Consider the following 23,257-nt stretch of genomic DNA (forward strand, 5'->3'; position numbering starts at 1 on the left):
CAGGTCACACATTTAGGTCTCTAATTCATTTGCAGTTTATTTTTATATGTGGTGTAAGAAAATGGTCCTGTTTCATTCTTTTGCATGTAGTTGCCCTGTTTTCCCAGGACCATTTGTTGAAGAGACTGTCTTTTTCTTATTGTATGTTCTTGTCTCTGTCATACATTAACTGACCATATAAATATGGGTTTATTTCTGGGCTTTCTATTGTGCTATTGATCCATGTGTCTGTTTTTGTGCCAGTACCATTCTGTTTTGATTACTACAAGTTTGTACTGTAGTTTGAAATCTAGGAATGTTCTGTTTCAAGATTGCTTTGGCTGTTTGGGGACTTTTGTGGTTCTATACACATTTTAGGATTTTTTTTGTTCTAGTTCTGTAAAGTATATTGGTATTTTGATAGAGATTGCATTAAAGCTATAGATTGCTTTAGGTAATATGGACATTTTAGCAATATTGGTTCTTCCAATCCATGAACATGGAATATCTTTTCATTTGTTTATGTCATCTTTGATTTCTTTCATTAATAGTAGTTTCATAGTACAAGACTTTCACCTTATTGATTAAGTTTACTCCTAGGTATTTTACCTTTTTGGTTGTAATTGTAAATGAGATTGTTTTCTCAGTTTCTCTTTCTGCTACTTCAGTATTGGTGGATAGTAATTAACAGATCTCTGTATATTTATTTTGTATCCTGTGACCTTACTAAATTCATTTATCAGTTCTAGTAGCTTTTTGGTGGAATTTCTAGGAGTTTCTATTTATAGTATCATGTCATCTGCAATAGTGATAATTTTACTTCATCCTTTCCAATTTGGATGCCTTTTATTTATTTTTCTTGTCTGACTGCTGGAGCTAGGTCTTCCAGTACTTTGTTGAATAAGACTGTTGAGAGTGGACATCCTTGTCTTGTGCCTGATCTTACAGGTAAAGCTATGTTCTTCACCATAGAGAATGATGTTATCTGTGGGTTTTTCATATATTGGCTTTATTGTGTCAGGGTATGTTCCCTCTAAACCTACTTTGTTGACAGTTTTTATCACGAATGGATGTTGTCTTTTGTCACATGTTTTTTCTGCATCTGTTGAGCTGATGATGTGGTTTTTATTCTTTCTCTTATTAATGTGATGTATCATATTGATTGATTTGCAAATACTGAACCACCCTTGCATCCCTGGAATAAATTTCTCTCTACACTGGTGAATGATTTTCTTTTTATAGTATATTATTGGATTTGGTTTGCTGACATTTTGTTGAGAATTTTTGCATCTGTGTTCATCAGATATAATGGCCCGTAGTTTTCTTTTTGTGTGTGGTGTATCTGGTTTTGGTATCAGAGTAGTTCGAGCTCATACAATGAACTTGGAAGCTTTCCTTCCTTTTCTGTTTTTTGGAATTGTTTGAGAAGAATAGGTATTAAATTTTCATTAAATGTTTGAAAGAATTCCCCTTTGAAGCTATCTGGTCCTGGACTTGTATTTGGGGGGAGTTTTTTGATTACTGGTTCAATTTCATTGCTGGTAATCGGTATGTTCAAATTTTCTGTTTCTTCCTGATTCCATTTTAGAAGATTATATATTTCTAAGAATGTATCTATTTCTTCTAGATTGTCCAGTTTGTCGCATATAGTTTTTATAATATAATCCTTTTAATTTCCATGGTTGTCAGTTATTATTTCTCCTCCTTCGTTTCTGATTTTCTTTTAAATTTTTTTTAATGTTTATTTATTTTTGAGAGAGAGACAAAGCACAAGCAGGGGAGAGGCAGAGAGAGAGACGGAGACACAGAATCCGAAGCAGGCTCCAGGCTCTGAGCTGTCAGTACAGGGACTGACCTGGGACTGCGAGATCATGACCTGAACCAAAGTCAACCACGGCCACTTAACCGACTGAGCCACCCAGGCGCCCACTTCATTTCTGATTTTGTTTATTTAAGTCCTCTCACTCTCTTTCTTTCTCTCTCTCTCTCTCTCTCTCTCTCTCTCTCTTTTTAGTGAGTCTGGGTAATGGTTTATCACTTGTGTTGATCTGTTCAGAGAATCAGCTCCTGGTTTCATTGATCTATTCTTTTGTGTTTTTAGTATCTGTTTCATTATTTCTGCTTTGATCTTTATTATTTCCTTCCTTCTACTGACTTTGTGCCTTGTTCTTTTCCTAGCTCCTTTAGATGTAAAGTTAGATTGATAATTTGAAGTTTTTCTTGCTTTTGAGATAGACCTGTATTGCTGTAAATTTCCCTGTTAGAACAGCTTTGCTGCATCCCAAATATTTTGGCCCATTGTGTTTTCATTTTCATCTGTCTCCATGTATTTTTTTAATTCCTCTTTGATTTCTTGGTTGAGCCATTTTAGTAGCATGTTATTTAGCCCCCATGTATTCATGTTTTCAAATCTTTTCTTGTGGTTGATTTCTAGTTTCATACCATTGTGGTCAGAAAAAATACTGTTTTTTTTTTTAATTTATTGAAATTTGTTTTGTGGTATAACACATGATCTGTTCTGAAGGCTGTCTCGTGCACTTGAATGTGTAAGCTCCTGGTTTTGGATAGAATGTCCTGAATATATCCGATCGGTCCGTCTGATCCAGTGTGTCATTCAGAGCTCCTGCTTCCTTGTTTTCTATCTGGAGGATGTATCCATTGATGTAAATGGGGTATTACCATCCCCTACTGTTACTGTATTACTATCATTTCTTCTTTGATGTCTTTTAATAGTTACTTTATATATGTAGGAATTTCAAAGTTAGGTACATAAGTACTTATTATTGTTACAACCTCTTGTTGGATTGTTCCCTTTAGGATTACGCAGTGTCCTTCTTTGTTTCTTGTTACAATCTTCGTTTTAAAGACTGTTTTGTGCAATACGAGTTTCGCTACCCTAGCTTGCTTTTCACTTCTGTTTTCACAGTGCATTTATTTGTATTCCTTAACTTTCAGTCTGCATGTGTATTTAGGTCTGAAGTGAGTCACTTGTAGGCAGCATATTGATGGGTCTTGCTTTCTTATCCATGCATTCACCCTGTGTCTTTTGATTGGTGCCTTTAGTCTATTTACATTCAGAGTAGTTATTGATGGGTATATATTTACAGCCATTTTGTTATTTGTTTTATGGTTGTTTTTGTAAGTTCTTCTCTGCTCTCTGTTCCTTTCTTCTTTTGCTCTCCTCTTTTGTGGTTTGATGGCTTTCTTCAGTGAAATACTTAGATTCCTTTCTCTTTATTTTTTGTGTATCTATTACAGGTTTTTGTTTTGTGGTTACCATTAGTCTCACATATAATATACATATAGAAGTCTATATTACATTGATAGTTGATTTAAGTTTGAACCTATTGTAAAAGCAATAAATTTTTACTCCCCTCCACGTCACATTCTATGTATATGATGTCATATTTACATCCTTTTTTAACTTTTTTTTAAAGTTTATCTATTTTGAGAGAGAGCAGGAGAGGGGCAGAGAGAGGGAGAGAGAGAATCCCAGGCAGGCTCCATGCTTAGTGAGGAGGTCAACTCAGGGCTTGATCCCATGACCATGAGTTCATGAGCTGAGGCTAAATCAAGATCTGGCCGCTTAACCAGCTGAGCCACCCAGGCACCCCTACTTCACATCCTTTTATTTTGTGGATCCCTTAACTGATTTTCATAGATATATTTATTTTACTGGTTTTGTGCTTTACCCTCAGTGATTAATCTACCACTTTGATTGTGTTTGTATTTACATATGAATTTTTTTTCTTTCATAATTTTGTTACTCCTGATTATGGCCTTTTCTTTCCACTCAAAGAATGTCCTTTAGGGGTGCCTGGATGGTTTAGTCAGTTAAGCATCTGACTCTTGATCTCACCTCAGGTCTTGATCTCAGGGTCATGAGTTCAGGTCCTGCATTGGACTCCACACTGGGGGTGGAGCCTCCTTAAAAAAATAAAATGGATTTCTCTCTTCTTGACACTACTTTCAATTACTAAGGTGTGAACCTCGTTGGGTTTAATTTATTGGGGGCCTTCTGTGTCTTCTGAATCTGAATGTCTTGTTTCCTTCCTCAAATTCAAGAAGTTATCAGCTATTATTTCTTCAAATAAATTTTCTGCCTCCTTTTCTCTCTCATCTCTTTCTAGCATCCCAATACTGCAAATGTTACTACACCTGATGATGTCACTGAACAACCTTAACCTATTCTCATTTTCTTTTTGCTGTTCAGTTTGTTGCCTTTTCATTACCTGCCTTCCAAATCACTGATCTGTTCGTCTGTATCCTCTAATCTGCTAATTCTCTCTAGTATATTATTCATTTCGGTTATTGAATTCTTCATCTGTTTCTTTTTTATATTTTCTCTTTGTTGAAATTCTCATTGAGTTTGTCCATTTTTTCTTTCTCAAGTCCAGTTAGTATCATTATGACCATTGCTTTGAGTTCTTTATCCTGACATATCGCTGATCTCAGGTTCATTTTGCCCTTTTGCTGCAGTTTTGTCCTTTCATTTGGAATATATTCTTGTCTCCTCATTTTGTCTAACTCTCCACGTTTGTTCCTGTGTATTAAGAAGATCAACTCTGTCTACTGATCTTGAAAGTAGTGGCCTTAAGAAAAAGAGGTCCAGTGGTGCTCAGTAGCACAGTATCCCCTTTTTACCAGAACCAGGTGCTTCGTGGTGGCTCCTCTGGGTTGCTTGTGCTCTGCTTTTGTGGCGGAGCCACTTTTGCCTTCAGTCCTCTTGGCCGTAGTGGCCCACTTTGCATGTTGTAGGTAGGATTTGGTCTCTGTGCCATTTAGGGCCCAGACTGGCCCAGGATCACTGTGGGCTTGTAGTTAGGCAGTATCAGCTGTCAGACCACAGGCCTGCCCTCGGCAGATCACCATACAGACCTGCATGTTGCATTCCCTGCCTTGTCCCCTGAGAGTCTTGTGTTGGTAGGCAGGACCAGTAGCAGACCAGATGCCTGCCCCCACTTTGTCTGCCATGGCTGCAGCGCTCCCAAAATGGCGGGCTCTCTTCCTGTCCTGCCCCCTGAGAGCTTTTTATTGGTGCGTGTGGCTGGCAGTGAGATCAGATGTCTGCTCCTAGGCCATCTGCTGGGGCTGCAGTGGAACTCGTTGTGGCTCTCATCCTTGTCCAGGCTGCTTGTAAAATGTGACACAGCAGGAGCCACTTAGGATTGTTATCTGTAGCATTTAAAACATCTGGAATAAGGCAAAGAACAAAATTAGAAGAAGATTAATGTGGGCTTCTTAGGAAAGATACTTTCTTTTAAAGTGTTTGATGGGGCGCCTGGGTGGCTCAGTCGGTTAAGCGTCTGACTTCGGCTCAGGTCATGATCTCGCAGTCCGTGGGTTCGAGCCCCATGTCGGGCTCTGTGCTGACAGCTCAGAGCCTGGAGCCTGTTTCAGATCCTGCATCTCCCTCTTTCTCTGACCCTCCCCTGTTCATGCTCTCTCTCTCTCTCTCTCTGTCTCAAAAATAAATGTTAAAAAATTTTTTTTTTTTTTTTAAATAAAGTGTTTTGACGTTCTGGGGCGCCTGGGTGGCTCAGTCGGTTAAGCATCCGACTTCAGCTCAGGTCATGATCTCACAGTTCATGGGTTCAAGCCCCGTGTCAGGCTCTGTGCTGATAGCTCAGAGCCTGGAGCCTGATTCAGATTCTGTGTCTCCCTCTCTCTCTACCCCTCCCCTGCTCACGCTCTGTCTCTCAAAAATAAATAAATGTAAAAAAAATTTTTTTTAAGTGTTTGACGTGTTGTTTTTTGTTTTTTGGGGGGTTTTTTGGTGAGAGAGGGAAAGACAGGGAGGGCAAGCTCCAGGCTCAGCACAAAGCCTGGCACAGGGCTCTGTCCCATGACCCTGGGATCATGACCTGAGCCAAAATCAAGAGTCAGATACTCAACTGACTGAGCCACCTAGGCACCCCTACATTCTTATTTTTAATAGCTCTATTCTTATTTAAGAATATGTTCCCAGTTTGTTTATGCTACTTTTTTTTTTTTAATTTGTTTTTAATGTTTATTTTTGAGAGAGACACGGGCAGGGGAGGGGCAGAGAGAGAGAGGGACACAGAATCTGAAGTGGGCTGCAGGCTCCGAGCTGTCAGCACAGAACCCGATGCAGGGCTCGAACTCATAAGCCACAAGATCATGACCTGAGCCGAACTTGGACGCTCAAACAACTGAGCCACCCAGGTGCCCCTATACTTTTTCCTGACATTTTTCTTTTTCCTTAAGTCCAAGCTCAAATGGTATTACTTCTTTCAGGATTAATTTCACCCTCCTATTTTTGTAAGTGTTTTTTATACTGTTATTCTAATATAGTATCAGGGCTAAGAATACCTAATTCAAAGAAACGGGACTATGTCTTATTTTCTTTATATCCCCACCAGTAACATCCTGGGTTCACAGCTTAATACCCTATGTAACAAATGATGAGGTGATGGAGTCGGATGTTTTAGACTTCATATTATGTTGTCACATTGTCAAAACGTGCATGACGTTTGTGTGGAGATACACTGTGGCATGGATATTGATGGGGATTAGGTTGCATTAGGGAATCTAAAATAGCATTAGAAATTTACTGATGCACATTCCATGATGTAGTGTCCTATGACATGGAATCTATAGCTATTTATTGAAAGTGTTCTCTGTCAGATGTTTTTTTCATAAAATTTTAGGCTGGGGGCGCCTGGGTGGCTCAGTCGATTGAGCATCCGGCTTCGGCTCAGGTCATGAGCTCACGGTTGGTGAGTTCGAGCCCCACGTCGAGCTCCACGTCGGGCCCTGTGCTGACAGCTCAGAGCCTGGAGCCTGCTGTGGATTCTGTGTCTCTCTCTCTCTGCCCCTCCCCTGCTCATGCTCTTCCCTATCTCTCAAAAGTAAATAAACATTAAAAAAAAATTTTTTTTTAATGAAAATTTTAGGCTGGAAGGCTCCAGTGTGAATCTCCAGAAATTAGTAAATTTAAATAAATAAAGGAAATCAGAACACTTGCACATAAATTGGCTTTTCTTTTTCAAAGTTTTATTTCAAGGTAACCTATAACTTCAAATGTATTTTGAATAAACTATAAAAGTAGTATGAGAAACAGTTGTGAAGTTCCCTGGGAGGATGTGACTGTTTTAAGTCGAGGTATTTTAAGTCAGATTACATTACAGTGAATTCTGCCAGGTATCTACATTTTTCTTTTCAGTTGTATAGGACTGTAGGTCTGACAAGTCTGTCGTAAGTTACTTTCCCAGTCTGTAAAGAGCTGAGCCCAAATTCTGACACTGCAGTATATGCTTGTGTATGTGTATGTTCTGAGATGGTATTTCCAACACAAGAAAAGATCATATCTTCACATCCCATTTCCATTCCTGCCCTTTACGTTCCTAGGTGTGGAAATGTGTCAGCGTATGGTTTGATGGTGTCCGGCATTTAGAGCATGAATTTGAAATACATATGATTTGATAAACTGTAAAGAGGGTTGAATGTTAACTGTTAGACTAAAGAACAAGAAGTAAGTTTCTTCTCCCCTTTTCCTTTTTCTGCCTGTGAGTTTAAGTATTATAGAAAATTCACTCACAGAAAGTTTTAGGAAATAGCATATTATCCATCACTTCATTACTGTCTAGGATTAGAATATAAATTTTCTGTACAAAGTTAGAATAGTCAAGTCATTTATAACGTGGCCATAAAGCATTATTGCCATAGACCTAGCATAATTTTACAAAACCGTTCACTGTTAAACAGTTCACTGTAATTGGATTTTTACTTTGTTGTTGTTAATATGTTTTTTAGTTAACAAATAATGCTTTGCATTTCTTTCTTTGTAAAAGGTTGATGTCAGATTGTATTTAGCTATTTAATCATTGAGCAGAATCATAGAGGCTCCCAGACAACTACATTGATAGTGTTCTCTACAGTCGGTACCTGAGATGGGATCTTTGCCATGTCTGTTGCTTAAGAGATTAATAAGCATAGAAATGAAAACTGGTATTTATAATATAGCAAAATATATTTATAGTATTACCAGAGGGGCGCCTGGATGGCGCAGTCGGTTGAGCGTCCGACTTCAGCCAGGTCACGATCTCGCGGTCCGGGAGTTCGAGCCCCGCGTCGGGCTCTGGGCTGATGGCTCAGAGCCTGGAGCCTGTTTGTGATTCTGTGTCTCCCTCTCTCTCTGCCCCTCCCCCGTTCATGCTCTGTCTCTCTCTGTACCAAAAATAAATAAAAACGTTGAAAAAAAAAAAAATTTTATAGTATTACCAGAGAAATCATTTCACTGACCTTTAGTTGTAGAAATTTGCATGGGCAGTACTATAGTTTGGTTCATCTTTGTAGAAACTTTTCAAATACCCTGAAGCTGGATGGTTATTTTTATCTGGTTTCTTAAAAAAGAAAGAGAGAGGGGCGCCTGGGTGGCTCAGTCGGTTGAGCGTCCGACTTCGGCTGAGGTCATGATCTTGCGGTCCGTGAGTTTGAGCCCCGCGTCAGGCTCTGGGCTGATGGCTCAGAGCCTGGAGCCTGCTTCAGATTCTGTGTCTCCCTCTCTCTCTGCCCCTCCCCCGTTCATGCTCTGTCTTTCTCTGTCTCAAATATAAATAAACATTAAAAAAAAATTAAAAAAGAAAGAGAGAGAGAAAGAAAGAAAGAAAGAAAGAAAGAAAGAAAGATTGATTTATGGTAGCTTCTAGTAATTTACTTAACTTTGAGATAATGGGTTTACCTAAAGGAATGGTGTCAAGAGACAAAAGATGATTCTTTTTTTTTTTTAATGCATTTCTTACTACTCAGAGATTATCATTGTGGAGATCCTTGTTTAAATAACTCATGAATTCACTTGATAAAAATAAACTTATACTTTTAATTTACTACTTAAGTTACTAATAGTGCCTTCAATTCAGAGAAGAGTTGTCCCTTAGGTGTTTCATGTGTGACTTCAGGTAAATTACTTAATCTCTTTAAGGACCTGTTTCTCTGTCAAGTGGCCTTAATAATACATTAAGGAAATGATCTAAAAACTTGCTAAATAACTCCATTTTTCTTGTGCCCTTTACATATTCCTAATATAAGGATGCCTGTCTTAGTGTGACAACCATTCTATAAAAGTGGTTCTCTTTCCTACTTTTGGTTTTCAGAAGAGCCAGATTCATGGGCATGCAACCTCTGATGTTACACAGGGCCCTGTGTTTGATTTGATGTTCTGCTGTTACCAACTAAAATTCTTAATAATTTTTCAACAAGCAGCCCTACATTTTCCTCTTGCACAGGGACCAGAAATTATATAGCCAGTACTGGTCCTCAGAAATCAGTTGTTATATATAGTTGTCATAATATACATTGGATAGTAATTTTCTATGTAAACCATATAAATTTCCTTAACTACAAAGGAAATCTTTGTACACAAATTTTATCTGAATGTATTTTAAGTGGGGAAAAATACAGCTGGGAGTTACCTATACAGTAAATCCTTTAAATGTTAATTCTCATAATGAGGGTTTTTTAAATTTGCTATTTTAACAGTTATGTTGTTTTATTTTTATTTATCTTTTTGTCATCTTAAAACACAAAAACATTATGTTAGATGAAAAAAATTAAATTCAAAGCAAGGTTTAACTCCTTATGCCATTACAGGTTATCAAGTTATACCCAACCACCAGCAAAACTACCAAGGACTAGTTGGAGTTCAGCAACCCCAGAGTCAGAGTCTAGTTGGTGGCCAGCCCAACAGCATTGGAAATCAGATCCAAGGAGTAGTCATCCCATATCCTTCAGTGCCATCATACCAGGTATGTTGTCACTATTAGCATCTTTGGGTAGAGGTAAATACATAAAATATATAGCTACAGTGCATCTTCTTTCTTTTCTTATTATAGGGGAAATGATTCTGTGATACATAATTTATAGTCATAAGAGTTGTATTAGTTATAGCAATTTTGTTTTACCTCATTGTATTGCTTTATTCATTCAGTTCTTTAATTTTTATAAATAATTAAATGTGTACTACCACGTGAACCACATTGGTATTGGCAAGAAAATTTTCTTTGGCGTTGTCTATGTTTCCAATGATAGAAACATATAACAACCTAGTATCTGATTCTTCTTCAGCTCCTTAGAAAGTCTTGTTGAGAGGGGGATGACAGGGAAAATAGAGGGAGAGGTAGGTATTTAAAAGAGTGAGGCAGAATACAAACTATAAATCAGTGTTGATAGAATAGAAAAGAATGTCAAGTTTTCCATGGAACTGATCTTTTTCCCTACCACCAGTCCTGGAAAGGAATGGCATATCATGTATTAAAAATGTTGTGGACTTTTGGTCACTACATAAAATGAGTTATGAAGTGTATCTTGTCTTTATATTCCCCAGAACAATTTACACAAGCACAGAATAACTGTTGTACAGAATACTGAATATAGTTTAACAGAGAACTACTACACTTTAAAAATTTTTTTATTATTGGGGCGCCTGGGTGGCGCAGTCGGTTAAGCGTCCAACTTCAGCCAGGTCACGGTCTCGCGGTCCAGGAGTTCGAGCCCCACGTCAGGCTCTGGGCTGATGGCTCAGAGCCTGGAGCCTGTTTCCGATTCTGTGTCTCCCTCTCTCTCTGCCCCTCCCCCGTTCATGCTCTGTCTCTCTCTGTCCAAAAAATAAATAAACGTTGAAAAAAAAATTAAAAAAAAAAAAAATTTTTTTTTATTATTGGTTCTATTTATTTAAAAGTCATAAAACTGGGGCACCTGGTGGCTAAGTTGGTTCACTGTCTGACTTTGGCTCAGGTCATGATCTCCCAGATCATGAGTCCAAGCCCTGCATTGGGTGCTCTACTGACATTGCAGAGCCCACTTCAGACCCTCTGTCTCCTCTCTGCCCCTTCTGCACCCGCTCCGGAAAGTAAACTTTAAAAAAGTAAATAAATAAAAGTCATGAAACTATTTGAGTTTTCTATGTAAAAAGTGCGTTGGGGGGCGCCTTGTGACTCATTCGGTTGAGCGTCCAACTTCGGCTCAGGTCATGGTCTCATGGTTTGTGAGTTCAAGCCCTGCATCAGGCTCTGTGCTGACAGCTCAGAGTCTTGAGGCTCCTTCAGATTCTGTGTCTCCCTCTCTCTCTGCCTCTGAGACAGTGCTCTGTCTCACTCTCTCTCAAAAAAATAAGTAAACATTTTTTTTTAAAAAGTATTGTGGATTTTAATTTATAGTTGTAAAGTAGAAATACCTATTGTTTCATGTATAGGTCAGGTATATTTAGTGTAATATGACACATTCTCAGAAATTTGTTTTACCTTTCCTTCATCCTTCTGGAATAACTTGCAAGTGAGTTTGTTTTATTAGCCTAATGGCTTTCCATACCTGAGTCTATTGTTAAGAAATCCAAAGACCATTTCATTCATCTCAATGAGGTAAAGGTAAGACTACTTAGTAAGATACATGTACATGTAAACAAGTTGGTGATGTATACAGTCCCATAACAGGATTATGAAATAAAACCATGAACCGATTAGGAACTTAAATACAGAAGTTCTCTGGAAAGATAAAAACCTTTAACTAGCTCTTAAAAGAAAATTATGGGCATAAGTTCGTTATGAAGAAATCCTGGGGGTGGGGAAGGATATGAGCAAAGGTGCTAGCATATTCCATATAATTCCAGAAATTTTAAATTGAAATTAAATGTAAACTACAGAATTGTCAAGGAAGGGCTAGTGAGCACTAACAGTATGTCTAGTTTTCTAGCTTCCTGATAATAGAAAGCAACTAAGGAAGAAAGAAAACTAGGTTTTACATTTTTGTTTTCTTTCCAATCTCTCATGCTTTTTACTCCTTATCCTCTGTACTTGAGCCCAGGCACATGAGACTGCCCATCCCCTACTTCTCCATAGACATTAGACAGGATCAGTACCAGAGCAGGAACTCTCCCTTGTCAAGGACCTTGATCATGCTTCCTAACCCAGTACCCAGGCACTGTGAAAATAAGATCTGCCCTTCACCTTTAGGGGGTTCACAGTCTGGTGTGACTAATACAATTTTTAAATAAATTACAGACTTGTTAGTATAGTTCTTTAAAAAGAGCTAGATATTGAAAATGTTTCAGTGCTAAGACAGTAATTATAATTTCTATAGCATGCTTGTTTTTACAAGTTATAAATCATTTCTCAAGGTATTTTATATAATTTTCAAACTGGGTAAAAGACTATGAGAAGGATGGCTCTATAGAGCATTAAGAACTTGCCTTATAATTCCTACTACCTCTCATAGACAGGCTAGGTGGTGATAAAATGCCATCTAAAAAATAAGCCAGAAAAATCATCTGTCCTTAGTAGATTGTATTTGGTGGCCATAGGTCTCAAGTACTGTTCCCTCTCTCTTTTTTGGTACTTCAGTTTTTTCTTTACCACTAGTTGTAGATTATTCTATAGCTTAAATCATCTAGATTGAGCTGTGTCATTTTCCCTGGATCTGTCTTCCATATATATTAACTTAGATACTATCATAAATAATAATTTTAGAATATTGCGCTCCCTCAGTAGACAAAAAGGGTTATTCAGGATTGGATAAATCAAACCAGTAACTTTCTCTTTGCAATAATTGAGCCAAATTGAAAGTAATAAAGGATTACTGTGTTTTTTAAAAAGACTGGTTTGCATTTCAGTAACATGTTATATAGGCAAGACTTAGAAGTTAATCAATTTCCAGTGGTGCTTGGGTGGCTCAGTCGGCTAAGTGTCTGACTCTTGATTTCAGCTCAGGTCATGATCTCAGGGTTTGTGAGTTCAAGTCCTGAATCAGACTTTGGGATGCTGACGATGGATCCTCTCTGGTGCCCTCTTTCTCTGCCCCTCCCCCACTTGCACACTCTCTCTTTCTCTGTGAAAATAAATTAATTAAGTTAAAAAAAAGTTAATCAACTTCTAAATCACAGAGGCCAGATAGAATAGTGAGATGATTGGGGCGCCTGGGTGGCACAGTCGGTTAAGCGTCCGACTTCAGCCAGGTCACGATCTCGCGGTCCGGGAGTTCGAGCCCCGCGTCGGGCTCTGGGCTGATGGCTCAGAGCCTGGAGCCTGTTTCCGATTCTGTGTCTCCCTCTCTCTCTGCCCCTCCCTCGTTCATGCTCTGTCTCTCTCTGTCCCAAAAATAAATAAACATTGAAAAAAAAATTAAAAAAAAAAAAAAAAAGAATAGTGAGATGATTAAGGAGCTGACACTGTGGAGCCAGAGGGCATAGGTTCAAATCTTTTTTTTTTTTTTTTTAATTTTTTGTTTTTAATGTTTATCTTTATTTTTGAGACAGAGAGAGACAGAGCATGCATGGGGGAGAGGCAGAGAGAAGGAGACACAGAATTGAAAGCAGGCTCCAGGCTCCGAGCTGTCAGCACAGAGCCAGACGCGGGGCTCGAACTCGTCAACTGTGAGATCATGACTCGAGCCAAAGTTGGATGCTCAACTGACTGAGCCACCCAGGCGCCCCCATAGGTTCAAATCTTAACTTCCCTGCTTGCTAGCTGTACAACCTTGGGCAAGTTACTTAACCTCAGTTTTCCCATCTATAAAACGGATAATAAAAGTACCTTTTTCAGGTTATTAGGAAGACTTAATATTATAACACACATAAAGTTCTTAGAATGGAACCTGATGTGTGATGGTAACTAGTCAGTAATATTAACTTCCATTGTCATCACTATCCTACTATTACTACTATTGATACTACCATTGCTAACATCATCATCATCATCATCATAACCTTCAGAAGCTTTTACATTGGCCCTGTTTACCAAAATCACTATAATCCACCCGTAATGTTGTGGCACATTTATGAATTAAAAACCCATTAGAACAACAACATCAGAAGAGCCAATTGTGTCCGTGGTTTCTATTTTAGAAAGAGAAACCAGTGTACTGAAAAACCCATTCTGATCATGTGGTTTCTATGTAGATAATATAGAAAACAGAACTGAAAGATCTGCTATTCACCAGATGCCTACTGTGCTAGATCCTGTAAATAGAGACTACAGTGGAGATAATGCCTCCCATGAGATGGAGGTAGTATCCCATTTTTTCAGATACGAAGCTGATGATCCTCAGAATAGTTAAGTCATTTGCCCAAAGTCTCATAGATAGCCAAGGAATGGAGTCTATACCATGTCTGTTTATCTTAAGCTCCCAAACTCACACTCTATGATGCAGTGTATCTCCCTGGTGCCCTACCTGAGTTTTACTTAGCTCTGCCTGAGACAAACTGTATTGTATTACTTTTTCCACATCAAATCATCATCCATATTTGGAAATGTCATCAGTGTTTGGAAACCGTTTCTTTTTTTTTTTTTTTTTTTTTTTAGTTTATTTATTTTGAGAGAGAGAGAGAGAGTGCATGTGAGTGGGAAAGAAGCAGAGAAAAAGGGAGAGAGAGAATCCCAAGCAGGCTCCGCACTGTCAGAACAGAGCCCGACCCGAGGCTTGTACCCACAAACTGAGATAATGACCTAAGCTGAAATCAAGAGTCAGACACTTACCTGACTGCAACACTCAGGTGCCTCTGGAAACCATTTCTTTTTTAAAACAAGTTTTGCTTAAGGACATAAGTCACATTTTATGTTTATAACCTAATACATCTAGCCTACTATACAACTGATAACGGCTAGCCAAAAATAATAGCTGGCTGAAAAGAACAGAAATAAAGTTGTGGTACTGTATCTAATTTATCATGGCAGCCGATTGGCAGTTTTAGCTTATTCCTAAATGTTGATACTGGAAAAGTTTATGGAGGCTGGAGACATTAACATTTGCCAGATTTTGAAGAACCTTTTTCCCTTTAAATTGTCTTTCAAATTTTAGGTTTCACTGCCTCAAAGTTCTCAAGGAATTGCCCATCAGACTTATCAGCAGCCTGTTATGTTCCCTAATCAGTCTAATCAAGGATCTATGCCCACAACAGGAATGCCAGTTTATTATAGTGTCATTCCTCCTGGTCAACAAAGTAATTTAAGGTGAGTATGACCAAGAAACCTAATCCTATAGCTTTCATTGTTTATCATGATTATGGTCTGTTGCTAATTTTAAAATTGAGTAAAGAGCATGACCTGAAGTGATTGTCTAATATAGAATAGAAAAACTATGATACAGTCTACTTTTCTAATAGTTCTTTTAACAGAATCAGTATATGCAAAACATTTCATATGTAAACTGAACAAGAGTCAAATCGTCTCTCATGTGCCTAAAAGTAGGCAATTCTCCTCTTAACCAGTAGTTGGCCATAGACCTTGGAGTTTGGAGCATTTAATATTTAAGGTTTTTGTAAGGAGTCGGGAGAATATTTCTTGTGTATAACCTTAGCAGCAAAATTTCTTAACTGAAATTTTTCAGGCTACAGGGAACTCATTTTTCATCAGTAAGAGGAGACAGGCATAGAGAAGAAGCAAATGATAATAGCTCTGTGTAAAAGCAAGTTATGAAACTACTTCTTTAGCTGCTTCAACTTGGAAGAACAGAAGCTTCTCTGATAAGCCTAATGTGATATAAATAGTAATCTTCCTTTGAATTGGGTAACTTTAGTCCATTATTCAGAAAGTACTACAGTCTTTGATTTATTCTCATGACATCCCTGTAAGGTTGCCAGAGGGACTGCATTGCTCTTTTCAAGAAGGAAGACCTAAGTTTTCATTGCTGGTAAGAGGTTGGCACCGGTTATGGTTACTGGTGATGATATTTAGGGGTGAGAAAAGGATTGACAGACTTGTTTCATTGAATCTACTTGGGAGAATGGAGACTTGGCTCTCGTATTTGTTACCAGACACAACACACACACATAGGACACGCACACACACACACAGAGGATTCGCTTATTTCCTTGCCCTTTCCAGCTCTGTGACTGTCACAGATTGAAGAGGCCCAGGATTTTTAATCAGCAAGTTGGTTGTGTCTTTGAGGTAGAGCAGCTACACACTGAAAATAGAAATGTGTACTGTGTTTGGGGTGCCTGGGTGGCTCAGTTGGTTGAGCATCCAGCTTCGGCTCAGGTCACGATCTTGCTGTCCCTGCATGTTCAAGCCCCACACCGGGCTCTGTGCTGACAGCTCGAAGCTTGGAGCCTGTTTCGGATTCTGTGTCTCCCTCTCTCTCTGCCCCTCCCCCACTCATGCTCTGTCTCTCTCTCTCTCTCTGTCAAAAATAAAATAAACGTTAAAAAATTAAAAAAAGAAATGTATACTGTGTTAAATTTCCCATTTGTTGTGTAAGTTTAAATTCTGTAAATAAGGAGAAATGCTCCCAATCTGAACTTCTTTTTCTGATGTATGTAAATTTGGGGTCTGTAATGCCAGTTCAGGATTTCAGTTGTCAGAAGCAGAATTTTGTGCTAACACAAGTGAAATGGATGGTGTGAGAATGGCTGTGAATTATCTGCTTTTTGAACCAAAGTGTAACGTTTTGTTGACCTGAGAGAAAATTACCAAAGAAATCATTCCAATGTAGAGCAGAAGCTGAGAGAAGGCGATATTACTTAATACAGTGACTTATTTGAGATCAAAAGACCCCTGCTTTTGTAAGTTTTATAGGCTTGCATGCTGGGTAGAGGGGCTTTCTTGAAAGAAGATCAAGTCTAAAAGGACCTATAAAGATGGCTTAGACTTTATAAAAACTTTCCCATGTTTGTTATATTTATCATTCCTTTGAAACAAAAGCAATCTTGTCTCTACTTCCAAGGGAGCTGGCCCTGGGAGTGTCTATAGGTGGGAAAGAGCACAGCTCTGTACTACCCACCCCTAAATTCAACCTTATTTTAAGAATGATGGCAGGATGGGGCGCCTGGGTGGCTCAATCGGTTGAGCGTCTGACTTTGGCTCAGGTCATGATCTTGCGTTTTGTGAGTTTGAGTCCCGCATCGGGCTCTGTGCTGACAGCTCAGAGTCTGGAGCCTGCTTCGGATTCTGTGTCTCCCTCTCTCTCTGCTCCTCTCCCACTCATACTCTCGCGCGCTCTCTCTCTCTGTCAAAAATAAAAATAAACTTTAAAAAAAAATGGTGGCAGGATCTAAAAACCGTCAAGTAGAATGCTAATAACTACACTTTGGAAAGAACCATACGAACTTTTAGTTCCTGGTCCTGCTTCCACAAGAAAATAAAAATATGGGGAGCTGGCCTTGGCCTGAGGAATAGTTTGGAAGCCCAGCAATTAAAAGAGAAGTGAGATTCCCCTCCAACTTTAATCTTGAGAAAAACTTTTGGGAATTACTCAGTTTAGTGCGTAGACCTAGAAGAGAAGAGTAAGATAAGTTTGAAATAAGCTAGCTGTAAATTGACAGTAGTGATTGGTTACTATGTAACAAACTACATTGATCTCTTCCAACTACAGATTACCAATGTGAGAAATGGAATAGATGGCACATAAAGCAAGAATGTGTATCCTGTCACACTTTTATCCTGATACCTTTTATGCTAGTTATTAGGTAGGAGTATAAGTTGTACACAGAATTGATTAAGGATACCTTTGAGTGGAAAACATCTGTAACTAATGTTATTTTTTTTTTAATTTTTAAATTAAAAAATTTAACTATAACAGCATTTTAAAAAATGTAACAGCGTTCTTTACTGAAATTTTATTGGTGATTCTGGGCAATATTTAATAAGCAAATTGCTGTAATATTTCAGATTTCCAATGTAAAGATCAACTGTTGGCATTTATTAATTAGATCATTGTATTACAATCCAAGGGCTAATATTATAGAGACCATTCCTTCATAAATCTAGATTTGTTCTATAAATTATATTTTATTTACATATTCCAGTGTGTTTACATGCAGAGCAGAGGTTTATCTGAATATTTCAGCACCTAGAGCAGGGCCTAGCCCAGGGTAGAAGCTCGGTAAATGCATAGTGAATTGAATACACTTCTTTAATGACAGAGGCCAACTTACACATATGTATTGGTACATATATATTATTCTCAATTATGTACAGTTATTGGCCTTAATGTTACTATTTTGTGTCTGCAACCTCTATATGCTCTTAAATTTTTCGTTAATATTTTTACTACAAAATAAATTATGCTTGCTGACACAAGTTAAACGATCAATACAAAGGTGTGTAAAATGAAGGCTAATCATTAGGCCCCACTCTGCCCTCACCTCCAGGTGACAAGTGTTCACGTTCTAGAGTGTGCGTTCTGTCACATTAGCCTCCTGCCCAAATAAATACATACACGTCTAAAATACACAGGTATTGAAATTAGGTTAGGTGGTAGGTTCTAATGAAATAGACAGTATCTTGTGAATACAAGATTGTATTAACAATGTATTGTGAAGATCAGATTAGTAAGATTCAGTGTAAGACATTCTTGTTTAACAGTGTAAGACATTCTTGTATTAATGTATTGTGAAGATCAGATTAGTAAGATTCAGTGTAAGACATTCTTGTTTTGTGTGTTTGTTTTTTCCTTATTTCATCACAAACATAATTTTACGTAAATGAAATCATATGCAGGCAGTATTTTGTTGTTCTGATTGCCTTCTCTCCCCTGACCCTGTCAACGAGATCATTTTCCATATACACACATGTTGGATAACCCATGTTTCTCTCCTGGTTTGTATCCTTCCTCACTCCCTCCTTGTACCTAATCATATGGTAACACAGATAATGGGTATGGAGACACAAGTAAGATAGATTAACACAGACATAAAATGGAATTTATAAATAGTTTAAAATATAAAATGTCTACAACTTGCGTTTTTTTTTTAAATATACAACCATATCATGTTTGAAATATGAGAGAATTAAATCTTTCAAATTTAGTAATATGACTGATAACAGATTTTTTTTTCAGCTAGCTTCATTTCTTTATTTTAAGATACTGCTTATAACTTCTGCCATTTTCTCAGGAGTCCAAATGTATGCCCTGTTCCTTAAGGCTCTTGATCATGGAATCTACCTGATTTGATATCAGGTTATGAAGAGGTCTAACTTAGGTACTTTTTATAGATAACTGAATCTTGTGCCATGAGGCTTTAATTGATTGGGGGGGGGGGGGGGGTTGGCATTATATGGTTAGAAAAAGATAAGCTAAGGGGAGCCTGGGTGGCTCAGTCGGTTAAGTGTCTGACTCTTGATTTCGGTTCAGGTCACGATCTCACGGTTTGTGAGATCAAGCCCTACATCTGTGCTAACTGCACCAAACCTGCTTAGAATTCTCTCTCCCTTTCTCTCTGCCCCTCCCCTGCTCTCTCTTTCTCTTTCTCTCTCAAAATAAAGAAACATTTAGAAAAAAATTTAGAAAGAAGTTGAGCTTTGGAGTCAAAACCTGTCTTCAAGCATGTGTGACTTTAGGCAAGTTTTTTAGTCTTTTTGCACTTTGGTTTTCTCATGTGTAAAATAAGAATAATTACCTCACAGGATTGGTGTGCAGAATTCCATGTGTAGGACTTTGTGTATGAAAATTATTCTAAAATATAGTATATACTGCCTATGTTCTTAGGTAGAAGACACTGAAAATTGTTAATAAAACTTTTTATTGCTTATTCAGAGCCATAATCCTGAGCATCGGTAATTATGCTCAGTAATTGTGCCCCCACAGAAGTTTGAAGCATGTTGGAGATATTTTCACTTACTTTCTAATATCAGGCTCTTTCTTTGTCACTTATAGTCAGTGTAGGTGCTTTAAATCTGCAGTGGAGTTACTAGAACTAGGTTTTTAAAAAGAAAGGCTGTGAGTCAGATCCTGGAGGGCTCTGCTTTGAAAAAAGGTTTTGATATCTTTGAGGAATTTGTGACTTCTGTTTTAATAGTTCACATGCCTTTACCTCATACCTGGATCTGAGCTGTGTTCCAGATTATTGTGCTTGCTGGTCAGACACTTACCCGAAAAGTATTAGGAACAATGAAAGAAACCATAGAGTATCATTAGTTTGTCCTTGAAGCAGAAAACATTATCGAATGTTATTCCCAAGTAGACTAAATATAATAAAATGTTAGTTTAGTTTCTAAATGACTTGTGTTTTCTATGTGACCAGAATTTACATATTCTTTTCTTGTATGCCAAGCATACTTCTTAAAAGACATTCACTTTGTAGATTTAAGAACATTTATCTTGGGGTGCCTGGGTTGCTCAGTCAGTTAGGCATCCAACTCTTGGTTTCAGCTCAGGTCATGATCTCTTAGTTCGTGGGTTCGAGCCTCATGTTGGTCTCTGTGCTAATACCAAGGAGCCTGGTTGAGATTCTTTCTCTCTGCCCCTCCCCTACTTGTGCTCACTCGCTCTCTCTCAAAATAAATAAACTTTAAAAAAAAAGAAAAATTTATCCTCATTTACTTCAGTGAATTTGAAATCTGCATTTTTACCAAAACACTAAGCTGAGGAATGAAAAAGTATACTACATTATCCCTTCAGAATAACTTACATAAAGGAAATATATACAGTTGAACATTGTTGTCAATTTGTATTTGCAAAATTGCCTATTCCCTATAATTTATTTATAATCCAAAAATAGATATTTGCAGGCTTTCTCAGCCATTTGAACATACGCACAGAGCAGTGAAAAATTTGAGTCACCCAACGTACACATTCTCAGCTGAGGTCAAACAGGTTAAGTCTTCCACCTTATTTCAGCTCTCATACTGGAAATTTCCTTTTCAGTCTATTTAGTGCTACAGTTTTGGCATTTTTGTGCTATTTGGTAATTTCGCTGTTTAAAATGGCCCCCAGTCATAATGCTGAAGTTCTGTCTAGTGTTCCTAAGCACAAGAAGGGTGTAATGTGTCTTATGGAGTAAATATGTTTGTTCTGGAATGAATTATATTGTTGGCCATCAGCTCAATGTTAAGGAATCAGCAATGTGGCACATCCAGAAAAACAAAGAAATCCACCCATCTGTAGGTGAGACCACTCCAGAAAGTACTAAGGTAACCTCTAAAATATGTGATGAAGCTATATAAAGATAGAAAAGCAGATAAATTTGTGGATTCATGGGATGACAACCAGTAAGAAAAGCATAATGACAGCATTGTGAGGCCAAAAGCCAAGGAAATTTGTGGTCAAATTACTCTGGGTCAGGAAAGTGTTAAAGCCCTCTCAAATAATGTTTAATAAAGAAATACTGCACACAATTAGTTATTGTAAGAAGTCTACATTAAAGGTCTTTAAACAGATACACATAAAATTAAGGTTACACGTTGATCAGTTGATGAGGATATTGTGACCAGAGAGGCTCTTAGTAACCCTGTATTTCCTGTAGAGACAATGGCTCGGTAGTTGCTAATTCAGTGTTCATGTGACTTTTAGAACATAATTATCATGAATAACAAGAATCAACTGAATTTTATGCCTCATACTGTGTTAGACACCATAAAGGCATGCAGAATGCAGTAATAATGTAGAGTTTATATTATCAGTGAGTTTTAATCATTTCTACTGCTAAAGCTTACTAAATCTTAATAAAGCTTTGACCTAATAGTCAAGTAAAGACTATAAAATTTGATAAATCTGTAGCCTTTATTTTTCAGAAGACTATAAAAGGTTTGCTTTCCTCTCTGATGCTAAAGATTCAATCCAGCAAGAATTTACATATTTAAATATGTTTAGATATGGAAGAAAGATAAGACATAGTCCTTGTCCTTAGGGAGCTACAATTTTTTTTTATGGAGAGCTAAACTTACACATAAGAAACAAGTAGGAAGTCCTGCAAAATGAATATAAGGAAGGATCATTTAAGAGCATTAAGGAACACAATATGTATAGCTACTAAGCATTTTGCTAACCAAATGGTATATATAACCTTAGCATTATTACTGTTTGAGCCCTGCCTACCTGGTCAGCATTTCTCCACCTTCTGTTTCAGTCCTTCTAAAATGGGGTTTTGGAGGTGCCTGGGTGGCTCTGTCAGTTAAGCATCCGACTCTTGATTTCGCTTCAGGTCATGATCTCCCAGTGGGTCGTGCTCCACACTGAGCATGGAGTCTGCTTAAGATTCTCTCCCTCCCTCCTTCTGCCCCTCGCCCACTGTGGTGCATACATGCGCTCTCCCACTTTCAAAACATGAATTTTTTTTTAAATTGGGATTTTATTACAGAAAGCTTAGAAATGCAGATAAAACCTTTCATCCAGAATGTCTTCTTGTCTATACTTTTTACATTTCTAGGAGCTTGTCTTTAAAGTGTCCTTTGAAAAGGATAAGAATGTGTGTTTGTTTTTATTTTACATATAGACAATGAAACATGGGAAAAGTTAACCATAGAATTTAACCTGAAGGTCTAAACTTTTCTACCCTGATTTCTAGAACCCTACCTTATTAACATATCTACCAGTGATTTCTAATCTCATCAGCTTGTTAGAATAACCTGTAGAGCCCTTTAAAAATACTGGTAATAGGGACTCCTTGGTGGCTCAGTCAGTTAAGCACATCCAACTCTTGATTTCTGCTCAAATCATGATTCCAGGGTTATGAGATTGAGCCCCACATTGGATTCCACAATGACAATACAGAGCCTACTTGGGATTCTCTCTCTCTCTCTCTCTCTCTCTCTCTCTCCCCCCCCACCCCTGCTCGCTCTCACATGCATGCGCGCGTGCTCGTGCGCTCTCTCGCGCTCTCTCTCTCTCAAATAAATAAATAAACTTTAAAAAAAAAAAAAAAACCACTGGTCATAACCCCTAGCTGTCTCCATTCTCATTTCACTGTCATGGGCCCGATCTAGATGATTCTTCTGACAACAAGAGTTAAGACCCTTCACCTGCATTAAGCCCTTCTCATCTTGTTTTTATCCACAGAGTTGAGCTGTGTGTAGCCATAACCCAGTAATATTTTACACGTCTGCAAGAAAATTATGTCTGTTTATCACTGTTTATTGGTAAACTTTCATCCAAGACACAATGTTTAAAGATAAAACTGTGTAAATTAACCCCATTCCAACAAGTGTACTCAGTTTTAGATCGAAAATATATGTTAAACTCTGACCTTAAAGAGTCCTCATCCATGCACTCTTTATGTTTTTTATTAATGGACTGTAATGAGCTCCATTCTGTTAACAAAGAAGAGGTAAGATTTCTGTAAGAACAGTGAGACTTTGTTTTGAAAAATGTCTTCCTTAGCTTGAGAGTTGCTTAGCAACCTCTTTTTCTTTTTTTGGCAGAGGCTTCTTATGCAGAAAAATAGAATTTGAATTGTTAATTTTATTTTTCAGCTCAACCTTTCACTTATCACTGAGACAACTTTTTGTTTGGATTAGATTATGTTGTTATGTATACTGTGAAGATTATCATTTTCAGCAAGCCATGTAGTGGTCAGAGAAGCTTAGTTTCACAACTAATCATGGGATTTCTC

General features: G+C 37.9%; 1 protein-coding gene across 33 annotated transcripts in view; it reads left to right on the forward strand.

Moving 5' to 3' along the window:
• R3HDM1 (R3H domain containing 1) overlaps positions 1-23,257 on the forward strand; it is a 206,436-nt gene that overhangs the window by 142,928 nt on the left and 40,251 nt on the right. For all 33 annotated transcript variants that reach the window (XM_045479635.1, XM_045479651.1, XM_045479652.1 and 30 more), the window contains 2 exons: positions 9,592-9,746; positions 14,788-14,939. In XM_045479635.1, the coding sequence (XP_045335591.1) occupies positions 9,592-9,746; positions 14,788-14,939 (307 nt within the window). The remainder of the gene's footprint in view (positions 1-9,591; positions 9,747-14,787; positions 14,940-23,257) is intronic.

This window comes from Leopardus geoffroyi, chromosome C1 (genome assembly GCF_018350155.1).
Source record: "Leopardus geoffroyi isolate Oge1 chromosome C1, O.geoffroyi_Oge1_pat1.0, whole genome shotgun sequence".
NCBI classification, from domain to species: Eukaryota; Metazoa; Chordata; class Mammalia; order Carnivora; family Felidae; genus Leopardus; species Leopardus geoffroyi.